This window comes from Panulirus ornatus, chromosome 43 (genome assembly GCF_036320965.1).
Source record: "Panulirus ornatus isolate Po-2019 chromosome 43, ASM3632096v1, whole genome shotgun sequence".
Lineage (NCBI taxonomy): Eukaryota > Metazoa > Arthropoda > Malacostraca > Decapoda > Palinuridae > Panulirus > Panulirus ornatus.
Genome location: NC_092266.1, coordinates 32,709,151 through 32,730,233, shown reverse-complemented (window position 1 = coordinate 32,730,233; position 21,083 = coordinate 32,709,151). Strand labels below are relative to the sequence as shown.

The 21,083-nt window shown below is 43.4% G+C and overlaps 2 protein-coding genes and 1 long non-coding RNA gene across 3 annotated transcripts in view; 1 reads left to right on the top strand and 2 right to left on the bottom strand.

Moving 5' to 3' along the window:
• Positions 1 to 29: 29 nt before the first annotated feature.
• Positions 30 to 21,083, top strand: part of LOC139762536 (uncharacterized) — an 84,468-nt gene continuing 63,414 nt past the window's right edge. Inside the window, exon 1 of the long non-coding RNA XR_011715735.1 lies at positions 30 to 909. This is a non-coding gene — a long non-coding RNA (uncharacterized lncRNA). The remainder of the gene's footprint in view (positions 910 to 21,083) is intronic.
• LOC139762533 (uncharacterized) lies at positions 1,887 to 17,811 on the bottom strand. Its single transcript, XM_071687531.1, has 9 exons — positions 17,694 to 17,811; positions 12,958 to 13,094; positions 12,594 to 12,782; positions 12,187 to 12,368; positions 8,653 to 10,129; positions 5,104 to 5,312; positions 4,334 to 4,561; positions 3,032 to 3,202; positions 1,887 to 2,494 (listed from the first exon to the last, which is right to left on the bottom strand). Exons 2-9 carry the CDS (start codon positions 13,025 to 13,027, stop codon positions 2,318 to 2,320), a joined length of 2,703 nt encoding a protein of 900 aa, XP_071543632.1. The 5' UTR covers positions 13,028 to 13,094; positions 17,694 to 17,811; the 3' UTR covers positions 1,887 to 2,317.
• LOC139762535 (uncharacterized) overlaps positions 17,222 to 21,083 on the bottom strand; it is a 20,748-nt gene continuing 16,886 nt past the window's right edge. Inside the window, exon 8 of the mRNA XM_071687533.1 lies at positions 17,222 to 18,332. Within this exon, the coding sequence (XP_071543634.1) occupies positions 18,181 to 18,332 (152 nt within the window). The 3' untranslated portion in view covers positions 17,222 to 18,180. The remainder of the gene's footprint in view (positions 18,333 to 21,083) is intronic.

The following is a 21,083-nucleotide window of genomic DNA, read 5'->3' as shown; positions in this document are numbered from 1 at the left end:
TCTTACATAGATATCATCAATTTGCACACCATTGAACCAAACAAAAAAAAAGTATCATATACACTAGTTTCCCCTGATCTTCCAAGTTTAATGTTATACCCGCTCAATAGATGACAGGTTTATTAAAGTATTTGACGACTGCAGATCGACCCTTTTTATCATTCTTTTGTGATTTAATGGTCACTTCCTTATCCTTTAGAAAAAGTCACTTTTACTGAATCATAGTTCTCATTGGCTGCATGAATTCACTCCTTTGCCTTATTGGTCCAGACACTTTAACGATTGAAATGGGATAATTGTTGTTAGTTGTTTTCCATACTAGTTGATCATGAGGGAGTGTCACATGTAGCAGCCGGAGAGAGAAAGTAACATTACTCACTAAAACGCATGATATTCAGGACACACATACACACAGGCATTTACTAACCCAAACGAGTACACACACACACACACACACACACAACATATGGGGCCCCACACAAACTAACAAAGATGACGGTTCATACACTTAAGTATTTCACTGTGTTTAAGAAAGGCTTTTATTGTTTCGAACTGATAGATTAGTACATAATTACCTTTAAGTAATATAATAGTAACGAGGACAATTAATTCTTTTTTTACTTTACATTATGTTTTTATTTTGATTTGGTAAGATGGAAAAGAAACGCTGGTTGAGTGAGTGGTCATTCGCCGGTGGGCAGCAGCATTTTGAAGTGCAGCACTGTGTTAGATCGCCTTGCTCACTTACTACACACAACTTGGAAACTGTTGTAGTTCTGGAAATTCAGTGTGGTGCAGGGAAGCTCTGAGATAGCGGCCTGTTCGTTTTACCATCGGTAAAGAAATCACTGACTAGTATTATTACAAGATGGGGCAAATGACTTGTCCCCGGCATCATCGTATAAACAAGTAAGCCCACATCCTTTATTCCTTATGTATGAACTAATTTGTCGTTTCATAATAGAGCCACAGCAGTGTTGCTTGCAACAACAGAAATAGACATATAACTTTTTATATAATGTTATGAAATAGCTTTATGATATTTGATATCATGCATGAGTGTACAGGTTAGTAAAGCGGATAATCAATGTTTTGGAAGTAATAAACTTTAGTTGTGCAAAGGGATAGTTAATGTAGTAGTTAATGTGCCAACCAGTCGGCCCTCGTTGGGTCAGGGTATTTTGACTAGTCTTTATTTTTACCATATTACATAATTAAAAACTATATCTACAAAAGTAAGTTTTGCATTAATCGAGATTCATACTCACAATATTTTTAACGTGTGAAAATGATAACCTTAAGTGTAGTAGGGTCTGGGGAGGGCTTTCATTCCTGTTGCCATCTCGAATTTTACGGAAGTGTTGGGATGAAAATAAGATCAATTTGTCTTGCATGACACAGTTGGCTGCTTTGCCCCACGAACCCAATTTTACTCAATTCTAGCCTACCTTTGCGAAGAAATGTTGCTAGGGGATGTGAACGATCTAGGCAAGTACATTTGACCCTCCAATACCAATTAGTCAGCAACATAACCACTATGTATGAATAAAGTTACATGAAGTCTGGCTAGGTTAGGCTGCACACCAAGCTTTGACACTGATGGACATACTCTCGCTGTACGTGTGGTTTTTGTTATGTAATAGTTATTAGTTGTAGAATATCTAGCTGTTTAGAAATGAGATCATTGTGGCCATCGTGAACCTGTAATAATAACATGTTAATCATAACCATAACCTTCACTCTATCGTGTAAACCCCAACGTCACATTGTCTTGCTTCCCAAAAGCTGGTGGGATAAGTGCCATAATCAATTTTCTTTTGGACTGTATGGTCTTACATCTTAGTGCGTCACACATGTAGGAGAAATAAACATGGGTGTAGCTGCAGTTAGGCTTTCAATACATACATATGACAGATTTTCGGCTGTTCAGCCACGAGTAGTTGAAAACTGAAATAGAAAACATTTTGACATTTACTTCACGAGAACGGGATAGTATACTATCCCCTCTTACCATCCTTATCATCTCTTTGCGGGGGTTACAGCAAATCTTATAGATATCATAACACTGGTGTAAGACATAAACAGTGCGACAATAACCAGCACTATACTGACATATACATTACATATCACAACTTTCATTTTGATCATTCTTCCATAGCGGGTTGAAATCAGTGGACCATTGCTTCTGCAGTCGATCTATAAGTAGAAAGAACTAACATTCTTTTCTTTCAAGATAATTACCCTAAATGCGAGCAGGTTTGGGTAACGGTGATATCTAATCATATTAACAACGGTCACTGGTTTGGAATGAAGCCACTCAGGTTTCAAACTCGTCCTGGACGGTGCCCATGAAGAATGCTATGCATGCGAAGTAGATGAAGATGAAGAGACCCATAAGTACAGGCAGGAGGACCTGGGCCAGGGAATTCACTTGTCTGGGGTTCAGCAAATGGCGTCGTTCGAGTTTCGGCGTTTGACACCATTTCACCTTCGTCTGCGGACGGCAGGACGTTACTTAAATAATGGCTAAGGTGCGGGAGCTGGCTGTAGATTATCATTCACATGAGAGAGAGAGAGAGAGAGAGGGGGGGGGGGGATTAGAAGGTTAGGACGAATTAGGATTATCAACAAGGGTGATAAAGTGCGATTGGAACGTAAAATATGACATGGAATGGAAGACTTTGAGGGAAACATATTGAGAAGAATATAAGGATAGTGAAGGCAAGAGAGGCACGAGTGAAAAAAGGTTGTCCTGTGCCACGGATAACTGTGCTTGAAGTAGGTGTTCAGGGATAATGTGGAGGCTTATTGTTTGTCTGATAATTTTAGTCAGGTGAAGGTACAGTAGGAAACATGTTCAAACAGAAAATATGGCATTAAAGTGTGTAGATAGTACAGGGTATAGATACGGCAGAGGTTACTGCAAGAAAACTGAAAACTGAATTTTGCCATTGTTTGAAATGTAATTGTTAGTGAACACTGAGGTGCGAGAACCTATGCTGCAGGGGAAAAAATAATACAACGAGGTTACCCGTTTTCTTGAGGACAAGGGAAGCACACAGGTGGTGATGGGCTTGTGAACCAGCATGTAGGAGTTGATGAACACCAACACTGTCACCATCACGAAGTCGGACAAGATGCAGAAGATGAACCACACGTCGATCAGCTTCAGGTAGGCGGTCTTGGGCAGGCCAGAGGCGATCTGAAGCATCACTAACAATCGTTAAATAAGTCCAGGTAATATACTGTTCTGCACGAGGAGGCCGATGATGGCTGAGGGGGGGTTATAACACTAGTCTCCTGACTCCCACGGACGCCAGTTCGAATCCAGCTTCCCGTTAAAGCACTGGAGACCCTCTAGTTTACCTAACTGTGGGTGACAGTTTCGCCATGAGCCAGGATGGTCATAGGCAATCGAATATGATCATGAAATCATCACTTCCTTGTGTCGAGCACGATGGATTTTGCTTGCCACAGTGACCCCTTTTTCTTTATCAGGCCTTAGAAAAGAAGCTTTGAGACAAGTTGATATTCACCTTAATGTCATTATATCTGTCCAACAGTACCTCACGTAGGACAAGTTGGACTGGGTTAACTCACCCATGAAGGTGAGTATTTCAGGGATGCTTCAGTCAGAATGTTCTTTGCGTTTATTACTGTCTTCCGGTAGGAGTCAGGGCTGTGGCGTTCGGCTTCTGTTCGTCTGTTGCAAAGAAGAATTAAAGGGTTGTTGAGGTGTTTAGCGTGAGGGGTTTCTCTAAGGTTGTCGTGATTGTTAGAGTGAAGGTTCTACCTTGGTTTGTTATGATATTTGGCCTGAAGGTATTCCTAGGGAGCTACCCGTCCTGGTAACAGCTAGGGGTTGTCAGCCACCCTCCTTAAGTCATCGTCTCCACCGGGGACATGTATCGGTTCCCTTGCCACTGTGGTTGGACACGGAATCAATTCCTTCTGTTTGTCTGTCTGTCTGTCAAGTTTCTTCACCCGTCCAGTCTTTTTGCCTCCGTCCGTCCGTACCTCCGTGTCCGTCACGTGATATCGGCGCAGAACTTTTAAAACTGATCTGAGTTTTGGTTTGTAAGTCATTTATACATACATGGTACATTGGCCGGCAAGTCCAGCCTTGGAGTCGTAAGGAAAGCTTCGATAATCCTGGATTATGATGTTACTTGGGCGGGGAAAGTCCACTGGGTCCCCGGGAACATCGAATATGTGAGTTTGATAATCATTTTTTTTTTCAAATTTGAATCTGTTAATGAGAACTGGGGAAACTCTGAAAGACCTCTTTTATGTCGACATAAATATTGTTAATGTAAAGACAGTGACCTCTGACCTGGGAAAAGAGAGCAGCGAGGACGAGGAGTGAGGTGAGCGAGACCATGACCCTGTTGGTGAAGTCGTCCAGTGAGAAGAAGAAGGTGAGGTACGAGATGATGACGAGCAGCATCGTGGGCACGTAGGCGCTGCTGATGTAGTAGCCGTACAAGTTGGCCAGGACGATCTCGATGAGCTGGCCGCTCTTGTCCTGGTACTCCAGCGGGGTGTGCCTCACCCCCGTCACCTGCCGGGGAGGGAGGGGGATGCTGGGTGGGGCGGGGCATAATGGACCCCCTCATGGCACTGGACGATCTTTATATATATGCATGATGAATACAACTACCATGAACGATTGTATTTCAATATTCTTATGAATCATTAAATGCATGATTATCATCTTCTGATAGACTTTTGATAACAGTGATATCTTCTGTGGGAACACTCCCCCCTCCCGATCTTTTTGGGCTGCTGAAGAAAAATTTACGAGATCCTCCGATCAGACTCTCGTCAGTTATCACTTAATTATTGTAAGTAAATCTCGTCAGTTATCACTTAATTATTGTAAATAATTCTCGTCAGTTATCACAATTATTGTAAATCATTCTCGTCACTTATCAATTAATCATTGTAAATAATTCACGTGGATCTTAAAGTTATAAAGGAGAGGAGTGATGAGAGGCGACATGTCCCTTTAGCACGACGGTACGACTCTACGGGTGTGATGACCTAACTTTTGACCTAACCTCAAGGGTCAGGTCGAAGGTCATGCCACACGCCGGTACTCACCCGGTACTCGAGGAGGCGGCGGGTGCCGGAGAAGGTCACGTTGTGGAGGGAAGTCAGGACGTAATGCCTCGTGTATGCGCCCACGTACAAGGTCATCGTACACCGCTGAGTGTCGAATGGGTAGAGCGTTAGGTCAAAGGTGCACATGAGGTCGAAGGTCATCTCCCTCTGCAGCACCAGAGGGTTGGCCGCCCCGGAGTAGAACACGTCTGTCGTCGACAAAAGGCTCATGAATTCACCCAGTGTCTGAGGGTTACCTCTCGTCCTGTATTGTTGTGAACTATTTATTAAGTTTGCTTTGTACTCCTGAAGGACAAGAGGTACACACACACACACACACACACACACACAGACACACACACATAAGTAAGGGGGCGATTTAAACAGTCCTTTCACTCTCAGAGAAGTAAATATACAGTGTGATGATCACTGATCTTCAGTGGTAGGGTTAAGCCTTCTTGAATGTTTCCTGTGACCTTTTTTGTTTTTCCTGGCTCTACCTCGCTGGAGGGGGGGAGGGAGATGCCATTAAATGTGTGGCGATGTGGCGACGGGAATGAATGGAGGCAGCAAGTATGAATATGTACATGTGTATATATATGTATATGTCTGTGTATGCATATGCATATATACGTTGAAATGTATATGTATGTATATGTGCGTGTATGGGCGTTTATGCGTATACATATGTATGTGGATAGCTGGGCCATTCCTCGTCTGTTTCCTCGCGCTACCACGCAGAGGTGGGAGACGGCGATTAAGTATAATAAATAATACTTATATACATTCATATATATATATATATATATATATATATATATATATATATATATATATATATATATATATATATATATATATTCATATTCATAGGGGATAGGAGAGGAAAAATACTTCCCACGTATTCCCTGCGTGTCGAAGGCGACTAAAATGGAAGGGAGCGGGGGGCTGGAGATCCTTCCCCCTCATTTCTAGTTTTCCAAAAGAAAGAACAGAGGAGGAGGCAAAGTGAGGATATTCCCTCAAAGGCTCAGTCCTCTATTCTTAACGCTAACTCGCTACTGCGGGAAATGGCGAATAGCATGATATGTATATATATATATATATATATATATATATATATATATATATATATATATATATATATATATATATATATTATTATTATTATTATTATTATTATTATTTATTTATTTTATTTATTTTGCTTCGTCGTTGTCTTCCGCGTTAGCGAGGTAGCGCAAGGAAACAGACGAAAAAATGGCCCAACCCACCCACATACACAGGTATATACATACACGTCCACACACGCAAATATACATACCTATACATCTCAATGTACACATATATATACACACACAGACATATACATATATACACATGTACATAATTCATACTGTCTGCCTTTATTTATTCCCATCGCCACCTCGTCACACATGGAATAACAACCCCCTCCCCCCTCATGTGTGCGAGGTAGCGCTAGGAAAAGACAACAAAGGCCCCATTCGTTCACACTCAGTCTCTAGCTGTCATGTAATAATGCACCGAAACCACAGCTACCTTTCCACATCCAGGCCCCACAGAACTTTCCATGGTTTACCCCAGATGCTTCACATGCCCTGGTTCAATCCATTGACAGCACGTCGACCCCAGTATACCACATCGTTCCAATTCACTCTATTCCTTGCACGCCTTTAACCCTCCTGCATGTTCAGGCCCCGATCACTCAAAATCTTTTTTACTCCATCTTTCCACCTAAAATTTGGTCTCCCACTTCTCCTCGTTCCCTCCACCTCTGACACATATATCCTCTTGGTCAATCTTTCCTCACTCATTCTCTCCATGTGACCAAACCATTTCAAAACACCCTCTTCTGCTCTCTCAACCACACTCTTTTTATTTCCACACATCTCCCTTACCCTTACATTACTTACTCGATCAAACCACCTCACACCACATACTGTCCTCAACGTCTCATTTCCAGCACATCCATCCTCCTGCGCACAACTCTATCCATAACCCACGCCTCGCAACCATACAACATTGTTGGAACCACTATTCCTTCAAACATACCCATTTTTGCTTTCCGAGATAATGTTCTCGACTTCCAAACATTCTTCAAGGCTCCCAGAATTTTCGCCCCCTCCCCAACTCTATGATTCACTTCCGCTTCCATGGTTCCATCCGCTGCCAGATCCACTCCCAGATATCTAAAACACTTTACTTCCTCCAGTTTTTCTCCATTCAAACTCACCTCCCAATTGACTTGACCCTCAACCCTACTGTACCTAATAACCTTGCTCTTATTCACATTTACTCTTAACTTTCTTCTTCCACACACTTTACCAAACTCAGTCACCAGCTTCTGCAGTTTCTCACATGAATCAGCCACCAGCGCTGTATCATCAGCGAACGACAACTGACTCACTTCCCAAGCTCTCTCATCCACAACAGACTGCATACTTGCCCCTCTTTCCAAAACTCTTGCATTCACCTCCCTAACAACCCCATCCATAAACAAATTAAACAACCATGGAGACATCACACACCCCTGCCGCAAACCTACATTCACTGAGAACCAATCATTCCTCCCTTCCTACACGTACACATGCCTTACATCCTCGATAAAAGCTTTTCACTGCTTCTAACAACTTGCCTCCCACACCATATATTCCTAATACCTTCCACAGGGCATCTCTATCAACTATATCATATGCCTTCTCTAGATCCATAAATGCTACATACAAATCCGTTTGCTTTTCTAAGTATTTCTCACATACATTCCTCAAAGCAAACACCTGATCCACACGTCCTCTACCACTTCTGAAACCAAACTGCTCTTCCCCAATCTGATGCTCTGTACATGCCTTCACCCTCTCAATCAATACCCTCCCATATAATTTACCAGGAATACTCAACAAACTTATACCTCTGTAATTTGAGCACTCACTCTTATCCCCTTTGCCTTTGTACAATGACACTATGCAAGCATTCCGCCAATCCTCAGGCACCTCACCATGAATCATACATACATTAAATAACCTTACCAACCAGTCAACAATACAGTCACCCCCTTTTTTAATAAATTCCACTGCAATACCATCCAAACCTGCTGCCTTGCCGGTTTTCATCTTCCGTAAAGCTTTTACTACCTCTTCTTTGTTTACCAAATCATTTTCCCTAACACTCTCACTTTGCACACCACCTCGACCAATACACCCAATATCTGCCACTCTATCATCAAACACATTCAACAAACCTGGGGATAGGAGATTAAGAATACTTCCCACGTATTCCCTGCGTGTCGTAGAAGGCGAGTAAAAGGGGAGGGAGCGGGGGGCTGGAAATCCTCCCCTCTCGTTTCTTTTTTTTTTTTTTGATTTTCCAAAAGGAGGAACAGAGAAGGAGGCCAGGTGAGGATATTCCACAAAGGCCCAGCCCTCTGTTCTTAACGCTACCTCGCTAACGCGGGAAATGGCGAATAGTTTAATAGAGAGAGAGAGAGAGAGAGAGAGAGAGAGAGAGAGAGAGAGAGATAAGGTGGTTTACCTTCGTCAATGAGCTGGTAGTTGTCTGGAAGGGGGCCGGCCGTTCGCTCGCCCCATGCCGCAGTTCGGCGAGGCTGTGCGTTCACCTGGCTGTTGTCGGTGCCCAGGATGGTCACGTCCGGATACCAGGCGCGGTTCATCAGGTCGTCGATCTGGTTGAGGTTGTTGTCCGCGTGTAGGTTCTTGTAGCGGAGACGCGAGTCGTACCACGACCTCTTGAAGACCACATCCATGATGAGCTGCGAGTCGAGGAGGTCCAGCTTCCGGATGAGCCGGATGTCGCAGGTGATGTTGACGATGGCTGGCGTGGAGCTGTTGACTTTGGGCGGCGGTAGGCGCTTCTCGTAGCCCGGAGGTTTGACCAGAGTCTCGCAGTTGAGTTCGTCGGTGTGGTCGTCGCAGTCTAGCTCCAGGTTACACCGCTTGCTCAGGTCGATGCACATCCCGTCCCCGCACGTGAACATGTTCTGGCGGCAGGAGGTGAGCTTCAGCCTGTGCCTCTTCCCCGTGCACTTGTCGCCGCTGATCTCGAACTCGTGGACGCCGATCGGGTACATAAGGACGGAGGGGGTAACCATGCGGGCCTGGATTGAGGGGTCGCCGATCAGGTAGAGGAGCCAGTAGTAGGTCTGTTGCGTGGTGTAGTTTTTTACACTCCAGACCATCTTGGACCATCGGTTCCCATTGAAAACGGGACGTTGGTTGACCGTGTCGTAGATGTAGTACTCACGGTCAAAGAGTGACTCGTCGCACAGACCCCTCATCTTCATGGGCTCTGGATATTCGAACTGACAAGCGGTACATAGCTCTCTGCCGCACGTGTCAATACCCCAGTTCCCCTTATGTGTGTCCCCTGAGAATTCTGTCATGGAGGCGCCAGCACACAGAATACTCTCAGAAGATGGGATGACCTCCAACTCAAAATTTTTATAAACTGCTTTCGTGCGAGTCTTCTGGTCTTGCCACTGCTGGTTTTCAGGGTCCCAGTACACGCCAATCCACATACTGTTGTCCTTATCATACTCCGTGCATTTGTCTGCAAGACGAGATCCTACTAGGGATAAAGCGACGTTTTCATGGACATTGTTCGGCGTAGCAATGTCTCCGTTGAGTGTAGAGCAAAAATGCCTGCTCTTCTCCTGGGAGCGACCTTCAGCGAAGACGGAGAAGAGTTTGTTACTACCCGGGCTGCAGGTGTCCACTGCAGTCGTTACGTTAGTCTCCATCCCCAACGTAAAATCCTCTCTGATATTCTCGAAGCTCATGAGGTGTGGGCGAGCCAGTAGCGCGTCTGTCCGGCAGCTAAGATAGTCCTTCATCTCCTCTTCTGTCAGGAGGCTCTCGATCAGGTACAGATCAACCATCAAGCCGTTGAAGCTCTGGCCCTTGTCCGTGCCTCCCGCCACATTGTCCTGGTCCTGCCCCAGGATCACGTTGCCTCCGGCAGCTACTTTGAGGGGCGTGTCTGGCTCCTGCAGCTGTCGACAGAGAGAATTTCAGTATGTCTTCTGTAAACCACCATGTCATAGCTTTAAGAGTGAAGCATGTCAAGCACTCCAAAATCTACCCCTAACGGTATTTACCTGTGAATTATAAGATGCAAAAATGCTAAGGTTGGTTGGAGGTTCGTGTTCACTGTCGCTGAATGTCGAGCCGACATGAGCTTTATGTTTTATTAACAGGCTTCTCAAATTTACCGGCGTTCTTATACATTTCCACGAAGTTAAGGTAATGAATAATGCTTGGTCTTCGAAGCTGGAGTTTTTCGTCTTTTTCCGTATCTTACGTATTTTTTTGTGTCTATCTGATAAAAACGATCAATTTATGTACATGAAACCATCAAACAGCTTAATGTCTGAATGTCTCGTGCATCGATACTTTATCAAGTGGTGCCGGCCTAAGTTCAATATATTAGTTTTTTTTGTATATTTTTTCTTTTATCCATTTTCTTCTGTGTGATGAAAGAGATAAAGTATTCATACCGAGAGAATATCGGGTACAACTTTTTACTCTCTACAGGACCGAAACAGTGGCGTTGTAAGGAGTTTTGAAGCCATGTTAACTGTAGCTGGCTAGGCTCGTGTGTATAGTCCACCAGTGTTTGCTTGCTATGTATCACATTCTTATTCCTCGATCTCGCAGGTTACCCATTTTATATCATCTTAACGAAGTTTGCTTTATTGTTTGAGCTTCAAACCTGCCTATCTGTCTTCTATTCATCTTTTTTTTTTATTGTTTTTCTAACGAATTTGTCGTGTTGTCCTGGTAGGTATTTACCTAAGCATACAATATTACGGCAGTGCTCTGTACAGTAGCTTGTTTAGTGTAATGGCCTTAACTTAGTGTACGCCGAGTGAGACACATTCGTTCATCTTAAATATGTAATGTGCTGACCTGAATCCCTTATAGTAAACTTTGTATCACTTGAGTGTGCTATTGTTTTCCGTTTACCAGATGGGTATGCTATGCAGAATTAATTAGGTGTCATGTGGACGTGCGAACAACCAGTCTCTTGTCAGTTCGTGTTATACTTCAGTAAATATTACCAACATATAAGTCAGCTGTAATATCCTACCATCACGTGAGTTTGGTGTATTTAGTCTCCAAGTTACCACCTAATTACGTTAAACTCACCAGCAGTCACCTGAGCATACTGTGTCCTGTATCAGCTGACTGCTGAAATCTGCATACCACTTGAGCGCATTGTACAATATTCATCCATTGTGCCACTGTATAAGCTTACTCCACATGTGACTTGAGGGGACTTTTCGATCTCATTGTTATACGATATAGCCTAGGTATACGATATAGCGTTGGATATACGATATAGCCTAGGTTATACGATATAGCGCAGGTTATACAATATAGACTAGGAAGGAACGTTCCGACCTCATTGTTATACACTATAGCTTAGACGTTATTAGTTCAGTGGCTTGGGATAGGTAAGGTTTGATTGGCTGGACTACACAGGCACTTGTCAGGTAGAAAGATCTGATACATGAGGACAGCCGAATCTTGGCTACCGCTTTTCTACCAGTTTGTGTATCTATATATTTTGTTTTCTTTAACACGCACCCTTGATATATGAAGTCGGCTTTTTTCCTCAAGATTAGAGGGTTTTTACCCAAGCCTGGAAAGATCTCGGATACTTCTAGCTATCATCCTCTTTCACATGTCGGCTCATCACGTGAGAGTAGTACATGTGAAGCTGGCGTCTGTATAGAAACTCTCGTCTCTAATGGCGATTTGTTTTCTCAAACTTAATTCCCTTGAACACGACTGTACAACCCTTGAGTGCAAGGACACACGACCCTTAGGTATATGATGGCATAACCTATGACTTGACTCTTAGGGGACAGGCCAAAAGGCCACACCATAATGCCCAAGGCTCGTATCGTCGTGCTGTGCTGGCAGGGTTAATGCTCGTAAAGTGTCAGTAGTAATTGGCGAGTCGCTGTCATGACACTTGACTAGAAGTTTTAGATACAATTAAGTTGCTGAGTGCGTCACTGACGACTTAGGATGGTGGACTCACCGAGTCAACAAGCGTGGTCCGGACGATGGAGGCATCGTGAGCAAAGGTGGCTATGTAGGTCGGGAGATCGACGGCGGCGCAGAAGGAGAACCACCTGAGGAGTCCCACCCGGACGGGCACGATGTGGAAGATCCGCATCGAGCAGCAGGCCAGCCTCAGCTCTTGCTTTTTGAACTTAAGGTCTGGATAGTGATGGGTCCAGCATTAGAAGTTTACCTTGTTAGTTGACACTCGTCCTGACTTAACTAGTTGCTATGGAGACTATGATCAAGGTGCAAGCATTATTTGAAATATATACATACTCTTAGAGAATGGACTCTTACAAGTACTTGAAAAGACCGAACAGAATAATTCTGGAAGAAAAATCAAGAGACTTTACATTCGTTGGCACAAAGCGCGGAACGTACGGAAGGTCAACTCATTGTCGTTATCCTGGACGGCGTAGGAGAAAACATAGTCCGAGTACCGGCTGCGGAAGGAGTAAAGCCTGATGCAGAAGGTGAAGGTGGTGAGCGTTGGGAGGGTCTGGCGCCAGGTGAGGCCCGAATTTGAACGAGCAACACCGTCCTGCTGCAGGTGGACCATCCACGACTCTCCTACAGGAGCACAAGGCCAGGCTGGTTAGCTGGCACGGGAATACAGGTGATCGTGGTTGTGACAGGTTTTAATGTGGTTGTGACCCTACCATGCATACCAAAGGGGTATACATCGGTTTCCGGGAACCTGAGGGTGTGATACATGGGGCAGTAACATGTCAGGGAGGAAACTCACCACTGACAGGATCCAGGTAGCCGACCAAGACTGCCATGGAGTACAGGAGAGACATCAGCCGTGGCGCCATCTTTGTGGCAGGAACCTTCAGAAGGAACGGTGAGGAGTGTTGTTCAGTGGTGCAGGTGATATGGATCCTGTGGAGGGAAGAGTTAGCAGGCTTGACATATAACTAGCGGACGCCCAGGCATTGAATTCGGATGGATGTCGTGGCGTATGTCTGGCAGAAGTAGCGGTCAAACTTATTCTGTTTAGGAGGAAATTACAAAGTTAGTTTGAAAGGCGTTAGGAGTGCGCACCTGTTGCATGTCTTGGACAGCTGTGTGTCTAGTGGCACGTGTGGGGACCTATTGCGACAGTCGTGTATCATTGTTATTATTGTTTATTACGAGGGAGCTTTCATTTAGCGAGGACAGAGAGATTTATAAACTTCCTTTATCATTCAAGAAGATATGAGCGATTTGAGAGTATCTATTTTTCATTTATCCTATGGAACTGGATGGATATTTGGTGATAGACAGATAGATAGATAGATAGATAGATGGGTAGATGGTAAGATATGAAATGATATGCAGCTGTGCCAGGCAGAAGGGCCTCACATCACACACTGGTCGCCGCTAAGAAATTTAATGATACAAATGTGTAAATTTTTCTCATCAGGCCGACGTTTCACCGTCTTTTAAAAAAAGTTTTATGCAACTGTGAATGTTCATGTGGACTTTTGCACACACAGTCTTGCCCTTCCTAAAGCAAGAATCAGAAGTCTGCCAGCGTCCAGGTGGAAGGGTAGTGGCGCCCTTGTGATCGAGGTGCTTTTCTTGTGAACGAGACGTGCTGAGGTTAAGCTGGGGCTCGCGAATGTGAACACAGCGTCGTATCAAAGCTCACTAGTATGATCCCTGGACGTGGACGAACGCTCCTTAAGCACGGCTGTACCACCCTTGACCTGATCCTCAAGGGCCAGGCTATCTTATCAGTGGTTGGTGCCGTCATGCTCAAGGGATTAGATAGTGATTATATTGATTGATGATAATAGCCGTCATTAATCATTGGCAATTATTCTTGATTTGTAATTCTACAATGTCACCGTTGATTTACCTAAATAATGTATCCATCAGAATGTCGCAGACATTTTATGTTCATTGATCCATCATGAATATAAACAGGCATGTATAGCATCATGAAGCACTGGGCCTCGTTCATCGTTGAATGTGGGACTCAAATTTTAGACATTCGCAGCAAACAACATTTCTGCTCCTCGTCTTGATCATCACAGCAGCAGGAGGAAACATATGAACCCCTGAGGGGTAAGACAGGGCGACTGGTGGTTAATGACTTGTCATGAATATCTGCTGAAGAGCTTTACATCATCTTGATCATGGGGGATTGAGGAAGGAGGACGAGTCTTGGTGGTGGGTGAGACTACAAGAAGAATGCGTGTGTTGTGGAAGGTTGTGTTAAGTAATCTAGCTAGCTTGAACTGGTCACTTCAGGTTTGCCTTATCAACTGCACGTAGCGAGAATTGTGGTCATTTGTGGTCATTATATGTTGCTATATTCCAGTCATGAGATTCTTAAATGTGTGGAGTTATTATGTTATATTTCACTGGCACTCGCCTGATTCTGTTGGATTATTGCTGTCATATTTTAGTGACAAGATTCACCCGATAATATGAGGTTGTTATTATTATTTTCGATTCGAGAATGAGAGGTCATTATTTAATATAATTCTTCAGTGACTTTAGAGGTGATAATGTGGGGTCACTTTATTGTTTCATCTTTCATGGCTCATCTTCGTATATTGGTCAGACAGAGACACACTTTGAAAATTTCGAACTGCCGACAATTATGATGGCAAATGTTTATATCAGGATTATTTGGCTGATTGTTGAAAAATGAAGAACGCAATTGTCATTGTCAAGTAACAGTTCTCGAATGAAAACAGGATAACATACACAGGAAAGGAGAACATTCAGAAGTAAAGATAATATGGATTTTTAACGCACAATGACAGTGGAAGACGTAGTAAAGATACCATTAAAATGTTTATCTTTTTTCACCGCAACTGTTCCTGTGTTCCTGGTGAGGTCCTCGATGACCTTCCCGAGAGCCCAGGCTGTTGGTCTGGGTCGTTGGTCGACCATGGTGAAGGCAGTAGATAAAGTATCAGAAGGGTTGGAGATCGAGCTAGTTGCCCCTTGAACACGATTCTACCACCTTGAGCACGACGGTATAACCCTTCAGTGTAGGATACTTGGCCTTTGACCTTAGCCTTAAGGGTCGAGCCAAAGGCCAGGTCTTTATACCGAAGGCTCCTTCTGTCGTGCTTGGTCAAAGGTTGTATCATCGTTCGTTCTCGATGTATTCTTGATGTACGTATGTTCACCTTAGACGGAATATTCGATCTATGTAAACCAAAGTACAACATTACTGAAGACTTGTAAGTGAACTTTGTTGACTGTAGTTTCATGTGTCGTGCCCAGTACCATACTAACATCAAAACATGAGTTTCTCCTTATATAGAAACCTCGAATCATATATTATGAAGACTTGTTCAGTGGAAATCAACATTGTGGATTCGGTATTGTGTAGTGAATGGTTTTCGTTGGGATGATTATGTGGTGGTTGATGGTACTGATGCTGGGTGATGGTAACATGGACCGTCCAATTTGTGGTACTGTTGTGGTCTGTTGCTGGGTAACGATGGCATGGATCGTTAGACCAATTGAGTCCTGTTTCATCGTACGTGGACTCATGACCAGAGACACCATTAATTCTGAGCTGATCAGATGAGAAACAAGTGTGTGTGAAAGTCAGTGGTGACCACGTCTTCTATTAAATTGAAAAATAGCCTCTGGACAAACATCCGTCTTACTTGTACTCTTTCTTTCCTACTGAAATAGCCAACATTTCTAATGAATATTAGATTAACCTTTACTGATTCCCTGGTCAATGTTAGATGTTCCTCTTCCTCTGTTTTAACAAGGTATTTCCTCGTCCTGTTTACTTTTACTTTCAGAGAATTCTTAGAAAAAAATGTCGTGTATAAATCCTATTACGATGGCATGTACAGGTGACCAAACATCACACACGGGTTATGATATGATTCTATTTATAATACTTCTGTCCAAGGAGCAAAACCTCGTAACCCATATTTGTTTCGGGAGTTGGAAGTCAGCTTGAAACCTCAGCTTTAGCATAGCGGAACCAAACCTTCTTTATATATATATATATATATATATATATATATATATATATATATATATATATATATATATATATATATATATATATATAATTAAATTTTCCCTTCACGTCGGCAGTAAACAATGTCTGGGGTCGATGAATTGCTGTCTAATGGGCTGATCATTGTCAATTCATAGGTGGCTCAGAGTCGGACGGTAAACACGTTCTGCTTGGCTGTGGTGCTCCCTTGCTTGCTTCCTGTATCTTGAACACACACACACACACACACACACACACACACACACACACACACAAAGAATTTCATTAAAATGTAAGCCAAATGATGTACAGGGAACAACTGTATGCACGAGTGTGTTGAAAAAGTCAACAAATTGAACAAGTTGTGCGGCTGTCTACATGTCATGGTAGTGTGTCTACATGTCATGGTAGTGTGTCTACATGTCATGGTAGTGTGTTTGCATATCATGGTAGTGAGTCTAACCACACTAACATTTCAATTTGAGGAAAACAAGAAGTTAGTGGAGGGTGGTACCATCATTAACTGGTAGTCACATGACCCAAGCGACACACAAACTGTTGAATGTTTTTTATTTTTTTCTCTTTGATAATGTTTGATACAGTGACTACACGTGAGACACCCAATCACTAAAAACTGATAAGAATATCGTAAAGATATTTAGAAGGTATGTATGATGAAGACTGAGGACGTGTTGGAACTGAAGACAGATAGCGACACTGGCAGTGCAACGTTGACCAGGGAATGAATAACTTGGCTTCCAAAGAAATAAAGAACAGTGGCTTAGGAATACACTAGAAATCTCAAGGAAGCTGAAAGCAATTATATATATATATATATATATATATATATATATATATATATATATATATATATATATATATATATATATATATATATATATATGCAAGTAAGACGTCAAAAGTTATGCAAAGCAGGTTGGTTTCAATGGATGTTCCCAGGTGTACCTTTTATAGGATGGCTAATCAAGTAATAAACAGTGACATTGAATGCTGAGGGATTCAAATATTGAGCAGTAACAGTGGCTTTATTTATATCATTAAGATTTGGTCGACCTTGAATTTAACTTCGAATCTTCGATCATTCTAGGTTTCGAACCTTATGATAATATTTCAGTGCTTTAGAAACTGGAAATAATACACACAATCACAGAAGGATTTTGATTCCAGTCTGTCTAATAGGGAGGTGAAGGAAGAGCCACTCAAACTAAGAGAGCAGTAGTCCATAATGAGGTGAATAATACCTCATGTACATATGAAAAAACTGTTTACAAGAAAACGAATTACGACATCAGTACAACACCACATATTTTTGAAAATGTAAGTGTGAATAAGGTTTATTTGCCATAGGCTGGATAATGCGCCTTATTTTGGAATCAAAAGTGTTACAAAAATTATGACTGGATTAACATCATGCGGATGTAAGTTGTAATGTAGGTAGTAGATATGTTAACCATTTATTGTTGGCATCGAGGCATTTGGGTAGATCCTACCTTCTTAGGGAGCTCAGGTGTGAGGGCTGACTCCAGTGGTAGAGCAGAGGGCGAGAGAGCTGACTCCTGTAGTAGTGCGGGAGAAGGAGCTGACTCCTGTAGAAGAGCGGGGGAGAGAGCTGACTCCGTTTGAAACGCTGGAGTTACAGCTGATACCATCAGGAGCGTTGGATTAAAAGCTGACACCGTTGGGTGCTGACGCCCTTGGGATCACTGAAGTAAAAGTTGACTCCGTCCTGATGGGTAGAGTGAGAGCTGACGCCTTCAGGAGCGCTGGAGTAAGAGGTGCCACAGATGGCCGAGCGCCACAGCGCCAGAAGGCCGAGGTGGTGTTGGTGGTGGTGTACTTGACCCGGTTGTGGTTGGCCAGACACTGCTGCACACACCGTGCGGGTCAGGACCAACCAACCTTCAGATGCACCGCGCGCAGACCAGGGGATATAGCCACCACGTGCATGCGTGCAGTCAATGTATGCGTTTGTCTACATCACATGTACATGCGTATGTGTATGCCTACATCACATGTACACGTGGTGTTTATCTGTCGTAAGGCTGGAGCATGTGTGAGCTTAATACATGGTGCACATACAGGATTAAGAGACTGGGCAACGTGAGGGTAGAGGTCGTAGAAGTCTCTTCCTGCAAAACATAAATATTTATTATAAATGGTAACCACACACACGATTCAGACAGCGGGGAAGGACGGCTTAAGTGGGAGTGATCGGAATGGAAGAAAGTGGTTGACACGACCTCCCATAAGGTTCGTGAAAGAAGCTCATATTCAATTAGGAATATTGTGAAGTATCTCTGACCAGTATGGTCTGAGGAATGTTGGAAAACGATCAGAAATCATATGGAGGAAGCATCCAAGGCAGCGTGGATTTAGAGAAAAGATGTCATGCATTACAATGCCTCTAGATTTCCATGGTAGCGGGAGTTCTTTTTGAGGCGAGAAAAACATAAACTGGATTGTTTGTTCTTGGGCTGCCAGATGGCGTATGACTGTCTCGCATAAAACGGTGATAAATGAAATGGCATTTTCAGCAGGCATTATACGTAGATTCCTTCAATGGCGGGGGAATTATCTTGATGGAAGGGGACAGAGGACGCACGTCATGACAGCATTTCTTGAGAGGGTTGGGCTGATGGCGTACCGTAGGGCTCAGTCATTGGCCGCTGATGCTCTTAATTGGTATTAACGTCTTACCAGAAGGTTTGGATTCATGCTTAATTATTACTGCAGGTGATACTGAAAATCATGAACCAAATATGACGACAATTACATTGGTTATAGGAGAGTTAGGCACATTACAGTTGACCAGTTACTACAACTCAAATGTTAACGAAGACGGAACAAAGTGAAAGAAGGCCAAATATTGCTGTAAACTGGCGGGAAACAAACTACACGAGTACATATGTGAAGGGAACCTCGGGTTAGATGAAGAACCCTGGCCTATCGGTAGAACGCCATGTTAGGACTGTTGTTATGGAGGCAGATTTTTCGTTGATGGATCGTTTTCGCACGGTGAAGACGCACTAATGACCTGGACAACGCGGACGGACGTGTCCTCAGCAAGACAGTTCGCGCTTCCTTGACGGTGGGTCGATGACATCTGTTCCCTCACGAGCCAGGATATACACACAGCACTCCTCCAGGAGAACTTACTTACATCTCGCCGTAACAAATGCGAGAATTGTAGTACCATTATTTTTCTCATATGTGTGCAGATGAGTTGGCTTTGTGCATGAGAACGCGCCTATTTGTGCATGAGTACCTGGTTGCGAATGTGGGATGACTTCCGGTTCCACAGATATAAAGTTTTCATGTTTTAAAAACCAGTGTTGACAGGAGCATTTTTTGATAATAGGTTCCACTAAACAGATGTCTCCTCCACCGTGATTGATTCAGGTGTAGGAGGTAGAGTTGTTGGTTGGCTGTGGCATATCTTAGTGTGGATGACGTGTTGTGCCTCAACTCTCTTGTGTGGGTTGTAGTCTTGGCCAGGTCGGCTTGCATCTCACGCTTGATGATATATTCATACGCCAGTCGCTCTCCAGCCGTGGTTTTGTTGTGTTCTACTGAGGGTAGGGAAAGAAATCAACGGCTGCTTAGAAGTGAAGTGGCTGATGTTTTTCATCCAGTTCATTTTCTATTGAATACATAGTTAAATATATGCGTGTATTTGTCCTTATATGTGTAGATGTGTGCGTGCGTGTGTGTGTGTGTGTGTGTGTGTGTGTGTGTGTGTGTGTGTGTGTGTGTGTCTCGTGTGTGTTTGCGTGAACCTTACAGTGTTCTGAAGTCCTTAAAAAAAATTGAAATTGAAGGCCACCATTACCCTTGTAATCCCTGCAGCGTTCTTGCTCAGGTACTTCAGTACAACGCACATGACGCATGTCTTCGTGTTGGACACACGGGATCAGTGGAAGGAATTGGTCTTCCTAGCCGTCATGGCGTCATGAGTGGCTTGGCATTCGACGCGCGTCAACCATAATGTTGTTGTCTGTCCCTTGCTAAGCCTTAATGATCACTACTGGCGCGAGGCTGCCTGTCTTCTGTAGACAAGAGGCTGTCATCACCCGGGTCAGTCACACCTCTCTACCCTGGGCCCAGATATTATCCCAGTTATCACACGTCACTCCGTGTGTGATCAGCGTTCACCTATGGTCAAGGAACATCGATATATTGCAGGGTTATTGTATGTATTTTCTAGCCATTACTGTACAGAATAGTTTGGGCTGCTGGATCGGCCATGTCACCCGTTACTGAGAACCAGCCACCCACGTGTGTTGCTGCCACAGTTTGAGGATATTTTTCCTTCGTCTTAATTGTATCCTTCCTAAGTTGTGTAATGTCAACAAGAACATATCATAATTTCTCTGTAATTCCTAGGGGCACAGTTTGTCCTCGCGTGCAGTAATTCATGTACATTTTGTATACGATTGTGCTCTTTTTTTGTACCACTGAGTGTGTGCGTGTGTGTGTGTGTGTGTGTGTGTGTGTGTGTGTGTGTATGTATGTGTGTGTGTGTATGTATGTGTGTGTGTGTGTGTGTGTGTGTGTGTGTGTGTGTGTGTGTGTGTGTGTGTGTGTTCATAAAGCCCAGACTGGGTAGTGAGGTTTTTAGGTGATCCATATTAGATGTGTCTCCCGTTTTCTTAGGGTCACCACTATACTTGGGTATGATAATGTCAGGTAGATTGTCTCCTTTACGAGTGGATGATTTCCCTCCAGTATTGCTGCTCTGTTTTCATGTTAAGATGATCCAGTTGTCGTTCTGCTGTGAATGACTCGTCTTGTCTTTCATTATTCTCAACACTTTTTTTCCTCGTACAAAAGCCTTTGACTACACACTCTAGGAGTCAGTTGCTTTTTATTACCTTTTTTGT

Excerpts from the sequence above, each read along its gene's own strand:
- LOC139762533 (XM_071687531.1), bottom strand. The coding sequence starts at position 13,027 with ATGGCGCCACGGCTGATGTCTCTCCTGTACTCCATGGCAGTCTTGGTC. Across the intron at positions 12,783-12,957 it reads CTACCTGGATCCTGTCAGTG|GAGAGTCGTGGATGGTCCAC; the intron begins GTGAGTTTCCTC and ends GTGCTCCTGTAG. Across the intron at positions 2,495-3,031 it reads CCTTGTCCTCAAGAAAACGG|ACGAAGGTGAAATGGTGTCA; the intron begins GTAACCTCGTTG and ends TGCCGTCCGCAG.